The sequence below is a fragment of the Chrysemys picta genome, chromosome 2 (genome assembly GCF_011386835.1).
Source record: "Chrysemys picta bellii isolate R12L10 chromosome 2, ASM1138683v2, whole genome shotgun sequence".
Lineage (NCBI taxonomy): Eukaryota > Metazoa > Chordata > Testudines > Emydidae > Chrysemys > Chrysemys picta.
The window spans coordinates 82,292,870-82,305,473 of NC_088792.1; the positions used below are offsets into that span (position 1 = coordinate 82,292,870).

General features: G+C 40.7%; 1 protein-coding gene across 3 annotated transcripts in view; it reads right to left on the reverse strand.

Moving 5' to 3' along the window:
• The window catches only part of MRPL3 (mitochondrial ribosomal protein L3), a 66,958-nt gene that overhangs the window by 26,558 nt on the left and 27,796 nt on the right, over positions 1-12,604 (reverse strand). For all 3 annotated transcript variants that reach the window (XM_005278649.5, XM_042841320.2, XM_065583637.1), the window contains exon 7: positions 2,907-3,015. In XM_005278649.5, coding sequence (XP_005278706.1) covers positions 2,907-3,015 — 109 coding nt within the window. The remainder of the gene's footprint in view (positions 1-2,906; positions 3,016-12,604) is intronic.

The window sequence follows — 12,604 nt, forward strand, 5'->3', positions numbered from 1 at the left end:
AGCTTCAAGAACGGCAGCAGGATAACAGACTGCTGCTGCAGCCGCTGTATAACCTCCCTCACCATGTTCCATATCCTCCTCACCCAGATGTGTAAGAACGGGAGGGGGGGGGGAGGGGAGGCTCCGTGCACCCTCCCACTCCACCCCAGTGGACAGCCCAACCAAAAGGCTGTCATTATATTGAATTTTTTCAGTGGCCCTTTACTTCCCTTTTATCCTCCTCCCAAACCTCACCCAGGTTACCTTGTCGGTTCTCTCCCTATGTTTATAATCAATTAATAAAGAATACATGATTTTTAAACAATAGTGACTTTATTTCCTTTAAAAGCAAGCTGTGATTTAAGGGGGGAGGGTGGTTTGCTTACAGGGAATGAGTCAATCAAGGGGGCGGTTTTTCAACAAACAGAACTTTCACACCGTAGCCTGGCCAGTCATGAAACTGGTTTTCAAAGCTTCTCTGATGCACAGCGCTTCCTGGTGTGATCTTCTAATCGCCCTGGTGTCTGGCTGAGCAAAATCAGCAGCCAGGCGATTTGCCTAAGCCTCCCACCCCGCCATAAAGGTCTCCCCCTTACTTTCACAGAGATTGTGGAGCACACAGCAAGCAGCAATAACAATGGGGAGATTGGTTTGGCTGAGGTCTGACCGAGTCAGTAACGAGCGCCAGCGACCTTTTAAACGGCCAAATGCACATTCTACCACCATTCTGCACTTGCTCAGCCTGTAGTTGAACAGCTCCTGACTCCTGTCCAGGCTGCCTGTGTATGGCTTCATTAGCCATGGCATTAAGGGGTAGACTGGGTCCCCAAGGATAACTATAGGCATTTCAACATCCCCAACGGTTATTTTCTGGTCCGGGAAGTAAGTCCCTTGCTGCAGCTGTTTAAACAGAGTAGTGTTCCTGAAGACGCGAGCGTCATGAACCCTTCCCGGCCAGCCCACGTTGGCGAAACGTCCCTTGTGATCCACAAGTGCTTGCAGCACCATTGAAAAGTACCCCTTGCGGTATATGTACTGGGTACCCTAGTGCTCCGGTGCCAAGATAGGGATATGGGTTCCATCTATCGCACTACCACAGTTAGGGAATCCCATTGCAGCAAAGCCATCCACTGTGACCTGCACATTTCCCAGAGTCACTACCTTTCGTAGCAGCAGCTCAGTGATTGCTTTGGCTACTTGCATCACAGCAGCCCCGACAGTAGATTTGCCCACTCTAAATTGATTCCTGACTGACTGGTAGCTGTCTGACGTTGCAAGCTTCCACAGGGCTATCGCCACTCGCTTCTCAACTGTGAGGGCTGCTCTCATCTTGGTATTCTGGCGCTTCGGGGCAGGGGACAGCAAGTCACAAAGTTTCATGAAAGTGCCCTTACGCATGCGAAAGTTTCGCAGCCACTGGGAATCGTTCCACACCTGTAACACTATGCGGTCCCACCAGTCTGTGCTTGTTTCCCGGGCCCAGAATCAGCGTTCTACGGCTATAACCTGCCCCAGTAACAGCATGATCTCCAAAGCACCGGGGCCCGCGGTTTGATAGAATTCCATGTCCATGTCCTCATCACTCTCGCCGCCGCGCAGCCGTAGCCTACTCCTCGCCGCCTGGTTTTGCAGGTTCTGGTTCAGCATAAACTGCATGCTCATGCGTGAAGTGTTTACAATGTTCATGACTGCTGTCTTGAGCTGAGCGGGCTCCATGCTTGCAGTGGTATGGCGTCTGCACTGTTCACCCAGGAAAAAGGCGCGAAATGGTTGTCTGCCGTTGCTTCCCTGGAGAGGGGGGAGGATGTACCCAGAACCACCCAAGACAATGTTTTTGGCCCATCAGGCATTGGGATCTCAACTCAGAATTCCAATGGGCGGAGGAGACTGCGGGAGCTATGGGATAGCTACCCACAGTGCAACGCTCTGGAAATCGACGCTAGCCCCGGTACATGGACGCACACCGCCGAATTAATGTGCTTAGTGTGGCCGCATACATTCGACTTTATACAATCTGTTTCCAAAATTCGAATTATATAAATTCGGATTAATCCCGTAGTGTAGACATACCCTAGGGAATGGACTTCAAGGAAGTATGTAGAGAAATCAATAGCATGGTCTTTATTTTGGCATTGAATGCTATAGTTTGAAAGATTTGTTAAATAAGAATACAAGCTAGTTAAGGTCAAGAAGCTAGATGAAATTCCACTGTAAACCCTTCAAGTCATCAACACACCAGCTGGATCTTTGGAAGATAAAGCAAAATGCCAAAACCCTTCCAATCTAACATCAAAATGTTTGGCTTGTGACAATGGTTACATAAATGAAATTATAAAGCGATTTCAGATCCCTCTCAGCACAGATTTAAGAGTGGATTTTATTTCTCCCTACTTTGTTATAAAACATTATGTTTAGTATCATCTATTAGCTAAATTTAAAAAAAAAAGTGATAAAATGATATTAACCCTCATGCACCAAGATACACCTCTACCCCTCTATAACGCTGTCCTCAGGAGCCAAAAAATCTTACTGCATTATAGGCGAAACTTGCTTTGATCTGCCAAGGTGCGCAGCCCCCCACTCCCCGCTTTACCGCGTTATATCTGAATTAGTGTTATATCGGGTCGCGTTATATCGGGGTAGAGGTGTATAAGGAAACTACTATTGCCTCAGGTTAGAAAGAAAGTTCTATGGACATGTTATTCCATATATTGTCCATTATGTATCTGATTGCACCTTTCTCTGAAGCATCTGGTACTGTCAGACAGGACACTAGACTAGAAGGATAATTGGTCTGTTCTAGTAGGTCTACATACTGTGAAATGGTTTGTTTTAAACACACAGCTCTCTCTCCTGCACTAAGTGTTGCTCCAAAGAATGGTGGTGAAGAGTATCTAAATTGAGATAAATGAAGTTCAACTACTTACAGTGTTGGATATTGCCCCAGGTCTTCTGTGTGTTTTAGTTTGGCCATGGGAGGCCGGCTGGCCTTTAAATCCCCATCTTTTCATGACTCCTTGAAATCCTTTACCAATTCTGAAAATAAACAAAGCCAAATTAAATTTGCTTTCAAATAGATTACCAAGCAAATAAAGATTCTGGCAACAGTAACTAGAGGTCCAGTTAGGCTCCTGAGCTTTCACCTTAAGTAAAGCTCGTCAATCAAAACATATTCTAAAGTCTTAATTGATTATATTACTTGCGCTGCTTTTGGGAGTAAGAGGCAGTGGAGGAGAGTTAGCTAGGCAAAAGATTAATTGCATCAACATACACTAAGATTTCTTGCTGTACTGGTCCTCATCTCAAAATACACCTGTACCTCAATAGAACGCTGTCCTCGGGAGCCAAAAAAATCTTACCGCGTTACAGGTGAAACTGTGTTATATTGAACTTGCTATGATCCACCGGAGTGCGCAGCCCCGCCCCCCCCCCGGAGCACTGCTTTACTGCGTTATATCGAGGTAGCGGTGTACTATAAATTATGTTGTCACCAATATTGAGTTTAGAAGCAGAAAGGAAGAAAAATCTAAACTCAACTCAAAAAGCTAAACTTTGCAACTCAAGCAAGAGACTGGAGGGGCTCAAGTGATGCTATGATGAGCCTTGCAGTGAACAAAACAACATTTTCTTTCCCAAACTACAAAACACTTATCACATAAAAATCAACTTTTGAAAATGTAGTTCTAAGCAACAATGAAGATACTTAAAAAAAATGTCTAAATGATCGAATATGGACTGATGCAAAAAATATGGTCTAGAAATTAAATATTCCTTGTGGTCCTTTCCTTAATCTTCTCTAACCTGAATGATAATTTTACACACCTTGAAGTCCACATTTACACAGAGCTCAAAGATCATGTGGTCAAATTTCAAATGAAGTATCAATGCTTTTTACTAACGAGGAAACTAGAAGAATAGTAAAAGAATGGTTTAACCTGAAATATTTTACCATCCAGAAGCTTTTGGACCATAAGGCTGCATCTTTTTAGCCTGAAAATATACACACTACCTCTTGTTTGATCAATAAAAAGGATCTCAATACAACCTTTAAGTGAAGAGGAGAACTGTGAATGCTGCCTTCCCCCTTTACACAAACACTGACAACTTTTTACATTTTCCTCTTATGCTGTGGAATCCAGAGTTAAGACTGAATTCTGTCAAGTATCAGAGGGGTAGCCGTGTTAGTCTGAATCTGTAAAAAGCAACAGAGGGTCCTGTGGCACCTTTGAGACTAACAGAAGTTTTGGGAGCATAAGCTTTCGTGGGTAAGAACCTCACGTTCTTACCCACGAAAGCTTATGCTCCCAAAACTTCTGTTAGTCTCAAAGGTGCCACAGGACCCTCTGTTGCTTTTGACTGAATTCTGTGTTGTTGATAAAATTTGTAAATGTTGTGTAGATTTAACATCTAATGTATGGCCAGATGAAGCAACTTAGCTACAGTCTGAATATAATTCACTTTATTCTTAAGTATAAAAATGTTCTGTCTAAAATTTGACTTCCGCATTAAACAGGCACTTCTCTGAAAAGAAAATCATATGCACTAAGTATATTTACTCCTCAATGTATTCCAATGATAATTTATATGACCTGAGGATGTCTGCAAGACAGAGGATAAAATTTCAATTATATTAACTTGAAAAAAAACATTAATAGATGTGCTCATTTAAATTTAGTCATTACAAGTACAGGCATGCACTATTCATAGCCTTCAGGGGGAAAAAAAATCCAGCAGCTCACAATATTGTTTGGCAACAATCTACACAGTAACAGATTTTTTTATTATTGGTATAAGGATTTGCAAAAATTCACTGTTGAAACATTACTTAAGTAGACAACATAAAGTCATACTTGGCCCTGGTGGATGAAGATGTTTAAGCACATGCCTAATTTTAAGCATAAGAGTTGTTCCACTGAAGTCAATGGACTACTTATGTGCCTAAATTTAGGCATATGCTCCACCGAAGTGGGCCTTTAAAATAGTGATTTTAACAATCTCACCAACCCTCTCTTTCCCCATCACATACAAAGCAGCTACTCTAAGAGTTAAAATAATTTGGCTCAAGCAACACTCTGTCAGCCTCTGGAACTCCTTGCCAGAGGGTGCTGTGAAGGCCAATACTATAACAGAGTTTAAAAGGGAGCTAGATAGCCATTGATGGACCTATCTTCCATGAATCTATTAGCCAGGATGAGAGGGAATGGTGTCCCTAGCCTCTGTTTGCCAGAAGCTGGGATTGGGTGACAGGGCATGGATCACTTGATGATAACCTGTCTGTTCATTCCCTCTGGGGCACCTGCCATTGGCCACTGTCAGAGGATAGGATACTGGGCTTGATGGACCTTTGATCTGACCCAGTATTGCCGCTCTTATGTTCAATTTAACAATACATGATAACATGAAGCAGTACCCCTATTGGTAGTAATTATCAGTAGAGTAGTTATAGATTTTTTTTCTCAATCCTAACACTAGTATATGTCATGCCGCTATACTTTGTACAGTAGAAACATTTTCAATAAGCATTCAAAGATGGAAGTCAAAGCACACAGGAAATTTCAGGCAACTAAAAGAAGAGTACTTGCTGATGTAGGAGTATTACAGGTACAGGTTGAACCTCTCTAATCCAGCACTCTCTGGTCTGGCAACATCTATCGTCCAGCATAGGCACCGACTCTGTGGGTGCTCTGGGGCTAGAACACCCACAGGGAAAAATTAGTGGGTGCGGAGCATCCACCAGCTCCAAGATCCTACCTCTGCCCCCCTCCCCCCGCACCTCTCGTGCGCCAGCGGCCCCGTGCTTACCAACTCCTCCTCCTCCCTCCCAGCACTTCCAGAGTGCCACGAACAGCTGATTTGCAACGTTCAATCTCCATGAGGAAGTGGGAGGACCTGGGGCTGGCGGCTGGGACCCCAGGCGAGGAGCCAGCAGCTGGAACCTAGGGTGGCATTGGGGCCCCCAGGCGGGGGGCTGTCGGCCAGGACCCCAGCCGGCAATGGGGCCCCCAGCCGGGGGGCCACACAGGGTGCAAAGCCTGGGGGTGCTGCAGCACCCCCTGGACCTCTACTTCCCACGCCTATGGAAACCTGCTGGCACTCTGCATTGACCTCCCATGGTTCGGCAAATTCTCTGGTTCGGCACCAGTCAGGTCCTGAGGGTGCCGGACTACAGAGGTTTAACCTGTATTTAAAAAAACAGAACCCACTTTAAGAACAAAACAAAAGCCTATAATTCAGTTTTAGTTAAAATAAGAAATGAGTCTTGTCAGATGACATGAGACTGAGTCACCTGTTAAGCGATTTGATGTACAAGCCACCTGTATGATATAAAATCAGTTTATACGCACAACTATCTATTGGTAAAAAATTGGTGTTATTTAAAGACATTTCATATATAGCACTAAGTGACATATATTAAGACAAAGGGCTCATATGCCAGACCTACACTTGTCAACGCTTGTCTGAAAGTTCAGATTAAGTTGCTGCACATATAGGAACAGCCATCCAATCTGAATTTGCTGAAATTTTATAACATATATGGGGAGTAATGTTTGCAAATCAGAAATAGATTTTTATATACATTTTATAGACTTTGCATTATAATAAACATATTACATTTTTGGTAGATCTACAAACACCGTGTTATAAAATGATAATGAAATTCAAAGATGGCTACGTTTAATTTAAATAAATGTTCTAAATCAAGCAGCTTTTAGTTAAAAGGTAGCTTGCACAAACCTATGTTTTCCTTTTCCCTTTCTGCTGTATAAAGAAGCCCTGAAAGTGTTGCATACACGTGGTGATGGTGGTATTGGGTTAATATATTTCCTGCAATTTTTTTTATTTTACAAAAATCAGGACAATCAAGTCGTATTCTCCCAGTTTTTGCTGGAAGACTAAGACCACAAGAGAACCGGAGGGCCCGCTTATCACTTAGTTTAACAGGTAGAGCGTTGAAGCTTCCATGAAGAGATCCTTTCTCCCAACATTTTGCCAGGAGTGGTTTATTTTTTTTAGAGCTAACTGTATGCCCAGCAATGTGCAGTACACTCAAAAGGAGCATTTCTTGCCTGTAATAGTTTCTAATATAAAAGATTTACATCTATTCTAAAAAAGTTAATAATAAAATATAGACAAGAAAATTTAACTGTGATTAAAAATCCCTTTCCCAACTTGTTTGCTCAATTTTCTCTCATTTGTTACCTGTGATGTCATAATCCTACTAGTTCAATTGTCCAGAGGTTTCTAAGAGAAAATGCGTAGATATACAAATACAAGACCTGAAAGGTTTTTTTGAGTATTTTTTAATACACATGGTTTGGATGAGGGGAATTTCTGCTTAACTTTCTTGATATAAAAAAATCACAGCATTAAAACTAGTGAGAAAAATACTTATTACTGCAAACATTCATAGTTTAAAATATCTGTATTTTTCCCCTTTGGATTGCCCTGTCTGAAGCACTTGAATCCAACAGTCAACTGGAGACTGTGGTTCAGTTTGATGAACATTTGAATCTTGATCTACTTGTCAATATCCAGAATGCTCTTTCAGTTCACTGCCATGTTATAGCAGTGTTGGCATTTGAGCACTGGAAACAAATTGAATGGTTTAGCCATGCACATTGATGTCAAATTAATTTGTATAATAATTCCAAAATCATAAAACTAGTCACAAACATGGAAAATGTCTTCAAAATCACAAAGCTCACATCATATACCATACATCGGAGAATTTTTTTAAAGTTTACCACAGCAAGTTTCTATCTTAATTTATTATTGCAAGCAAAGCTAACTTCAGTATATAATTTTTAATATTTTTATCATCTTGAATATTGCAGTTTATCTTTGTTCTGCAGCAATTGCAGAAGAATATCTGTGAATTTGTAACTTAAAAAAACAGAAGTGGGAATACTTGACTCACATGTATGTTCTGTAGAAATTCTATTCTTCTCTTTAAAATACATGATTTATTATTGGCAATGTTTAAGTAGGCCACTTCTGACATCTCTAGCAGGAAGATGGACCTAGTAAATATCCAAACCCCAAAGCAACTAGGAGTCATGGTAAGTGAACAGTGACCACACAGAGAGATTGGGACATAATTCTTCAGCAGCAGAAATGCATTAATAAAAACCAAAATTCAACATCTGAAGAAACCAGTATCAAAGAAAATGGTCCTGCCAACTTTAATCAAGCAGCATAATCCCATGCGTCATGAAACTGAACATTCACCTCAAATATTTCATCCAGAAAGCCAATCGTTTAGACACGAACTATCTACTCTGCTGTAAACTGTACTTTCAAAAAGTAAAAATCAAAAAGCAATTTCACCAAGTGTATATATTTAAGGGGCAGCACTCCAGGAATAATCATGTATTCCAGTATGTACTAGAAGACTTGTTTCCAGCAAGTGCTGCTTGTAGAATGGAATAACGTTTCCCCATGTTTAATAATTTATGCAATGCAGTAGCATACCACGCTCACCTACCTTCTGCTCTCAGTTGTAATCCAATTGTTTCCTTCAGCATATATATTACTTTGAACAAATGCTCAAATTTTGCAGGACTGGGTCCCTTAATGAATTTACAGGAAACATGGACAGACTAAAGAATAGTGTTCTGATTAATCTTAAATTTCCAGAGTAATGAACTGGAATATGAAAGTATTCTTTATTCATGGAGGTCTGAAAAATCCTTCTCTTACACTGGCTAATGTATAGGAAATTCTTCTAGTTTCATAAGGGAGGCAATGTATGTGGTTAGTGCTTTGAAGTCTACCATGGCTCTTCCATCAGATCTTTCTGCACTGTGAAGAATGGAATGGAGACCTTTGAATTGCTTTACCAGAGCAGCTTGACCTATAGCCTTTCTGGACATAATATTTTGATTTGCAAATTGCCTGTAATAATTATACAGAAGAAAAAGTTGCCTTTCATCTTGAAGTAAGTTTAAGCACTTATAATGTACAATAATTTATTCTGTCAATTTACATGGTAGAAAAAGAACATTACACAGAGCAATGAATATTTTTTTCCCCCAGTCACATTCATTTTCTTATGCTAAGTTTGTATTAGAGGTTTAACTGTCCATTTCCGTTTTAAAAATACAGAACAATTTAGATTTAGTATTATTTAAAGTAAGGGACTGTTACAATTGGTTTAAGTCAAACTTAGTACAAAGGACCTGTATAGGTACATCCATGCTCGTGGGGCCAACACACCTTGATCCTTTCTAGCAACATGAGACTGTTCTAATCTGAGCCCTTCTTGAATAGAGACTGCAATCTATACGAAACTGTGTGCTTCTCTGCTATGCACAAAATTGGTTTTTCATGAAACCTCTATATTTATTTTTGTCACTTAAGAAGGATTTTAACCAATGGGCTGACCTTACAAGGTGCAGAGTGATTTGAAAGTCATGTGAGCTGAGGGTACTCAGCACCTCACAAGATCAGGTCCCATAGTAACTCAAGAAAAAGAAAAAAAAATACTACAGCGATTAGAAAATTAGTAGGCTTTTAAGAGACATTCTTCCTGATACTTTTAAGTAGATTAGTTACCTGGTTTTACATGTACTATATTCTAGTGAATGGAAGGGTCCTATAACCTAGAGCAGGGGTGGGCAAACTACAGCCCGCGGTACTGTCCTGCCTGGCCCCCTGGGGCTCCTGGGGCAGCGCAGCTGCAGAGCCCGGCCTGACCCGGTGTTCTATGCTGTTTGGTGGGCGGTGGCAGCAGTGTGGCCCGGCTGTAGCACCGCCAGCTACTGGTGCTCCAGGCAGCGGGGTAAGGGGTCAGGGAGCAGGGGGGGGGTTGGATAGAGGGCAGGGGAGTTCGGGGTGGCGGTCGGGGGGGGGGGGGGGAGGGTTGAATGGGGGCAGGGGTCCCGGGGCAGTCAGGAAGGAGGGGAGATTGGATGGGGCAGCAGGGGGCAGTCAGGGGACAGGGAGTGGGTGTGTGTGGATGGGAAAGGGGTCCCAGAGGAGCTGTCAGAGAATGGGGGGGTTGGATGGGGCAGGAGTCCCAGGGGGGCAAGGGGCAGATAAGGAGGTAGGGGCTGGGCCACGACCCCCTTCCCTAACCGACCCTCCATACAATTTATGAAACCCGATGTAGCCCTCAGGCCAAAAAAAACAAAAAAGTTTGCCCGCCCCTGACTTAGAGTTTTATTTTAAACAAATCACATATTTGTGTGCATTACCAATCTGAATGAGTATGTGATCCTCAACAATACAGCGTAACTAATTATTCACTTCAAATAATTGGGAAAAGAACTTAATAAAATTTACCAGGTCATTCTCCTACATAAAATATTACTGAATGCCAGAGTTGAATTCTATATAATTTAAGCCTCCCTGTCTCTAAACTGTTTTGAAATCTGTCAATGACTCAATCCGTATTTACAGCATCTTGCTGACTTTTTAAAACATATTTAATGGACAAGGACTTAATTTCAAATACATTAGTTTTGAAATTTTGAAATGGCCTATCCTCATAAGTGAATTTGTACAGTTAGTAACAACATATATGAACACAACAATATATACTATTTAGGTTAAACCTAAAGAAACATTTTATAACAGTTAATGAAACAGGAATAAATCCCCAGAGCAATGTGAATTTATTAGTTGGGTCACCACTTCCTCAAAAGGTGCTCCATTTCATGTGCCACTCTTCAACCAACATTTTGAAATTGAACTTAAAGTGGGCAAGATGAATCAGATGATTGAAATATTTCAGCGTTAGAGCTGTACCACACTGCAGTAAATCTTTCTTCTAGAATGTGATCAGTTGACATTCTCACCCTGTTCTTAAGGTATACATAACAAGGTAATGGTCAAACCTGCCCCTTTTTAGGGTTTTGCTTTATTGGTAATTGGAGTTACCACTTGATTCATGGTTGACTCAAAGAACTCCTGCAAGGTCTTATATCCTGACTTCCCGTTACTGTATCTACTGAACAAGACCTAACCTCTCCAAACATTGAACACAATTTTAAACTGAATACAATTGTAGATTAATACAAACTCAAAGTAGGCATGAGAGGAGTATGATCCTGCAAGCTTGTACTCCTGGATATAATCCCATTAATTTTGAGGAAGGGTTTGCCAGATTGGGCCTTTAATTCGCACTTTCATACACAAGTTAGCTATGAAAAATTAGTATATCCGCCCACTTTGAACGAATCAGGTTAAATGTATCACATCTGACATGATATATTTAGAAAATACATTTTTGAAAGTAAACTCACTAGTGTGAAAAATAGCCAAATATTATTTTACAAAGATTCTGATATGTTAAAGACAAAATACCTAGGATATAAATAATTTCCTAAAGATATTTCCCATCGCCATCACAAAATATAACCAATAAGTGCTTCCCATTCTGAAGAATGTGGTATTGGCTATCATTTCATACAGTACTAGTATAAATGGAGTTGCTAGAGAACATTCCTTTTATAAAATCCAATATACATCACTTCACTCCTTTTCTATGGAATGAATTGACTACAACATGGTTATTTTCTTCAACATAACCTTTTCACACCAAAAGCTACTATTTGAAAACATGCTTACCCAAGTCCCATAAAATAGTCCTAGACAGCAAGAAGCATTCATTGGGGTTCAAAGCAAGGACCAATGTGGAGGTTAAATGAAATGAAAATAATGATAAGTAGAATTTAAAATAGAGTGTATAAAGACAGGTCCCCTGGTCTTACCTGAGGGAAAGCAGCTGTTCAAGTCAGCCATATAATACTGTGTAATACCTCATTTTTCAGTTTTAATTTAAGCAAAATGTCAGCATGTAATGAGATGACTTATTTAGAATAAAGAATCCTATTTAAAACTACCACTTAGCTTGTGGCAAATATGTCATACTTAACAGATCTAAAATAATGCTTGCTGTGGCATTTTGGGGATAAAAAATTATTTTAATGTTGTAAAACAAAATCTCAGTTGTTTAGTCAAATATTTTAGAAACGCACAATGTATTTTTAGGCTTGAGTAACACCTACCTTAAGAAAACTGAAACACGGTGTTAAAATATATCGGTGAGTCTAGACTCTTATTTTGCTACCAAGTATTTCGAAAAAACAAGAATGCTGGGTTTTGTTTTGTTTTTTTGATAAGTGCCAAAATCCCTGGTGTGTCAATGGTCATGCCTTTCCAAATACTCATTAAATGGAAGTACACCTCTACCTCGATATAACACTGTCCTCGGGAGCCAAAAAATCTTACCGCGTTATAGGTGAAACCACATTATATCGAACTTGCTTTGATCCACCGGCGCGCGCAGCCCCTCCTCCCCGGAGCGCTGCTTTACCGCATTACATCTGAATGTGTGTTATATCAGGTGGCATTATATCGGGGTAGAGGTGTAGCAGCAAAGTATAATAGAGCACAGCATGTGTCCAAATGGTAATAAGAGAGCACCTTTCCTGGACCGTTTGCTTCAAAGCATGTTGGGATTAAACAATACCATGCTTCAAGCCAGAAACATTCTGCAGGTTACAGTGGACATCAAAATTATCATTAAATAAAACCTTTACACTTTCTTGCATGTAAAAAGAGGTTCAAAATTGAAATGTGATGCTCAAAACCGAAGTTATGTTTTTCCCTCAACTAAGTG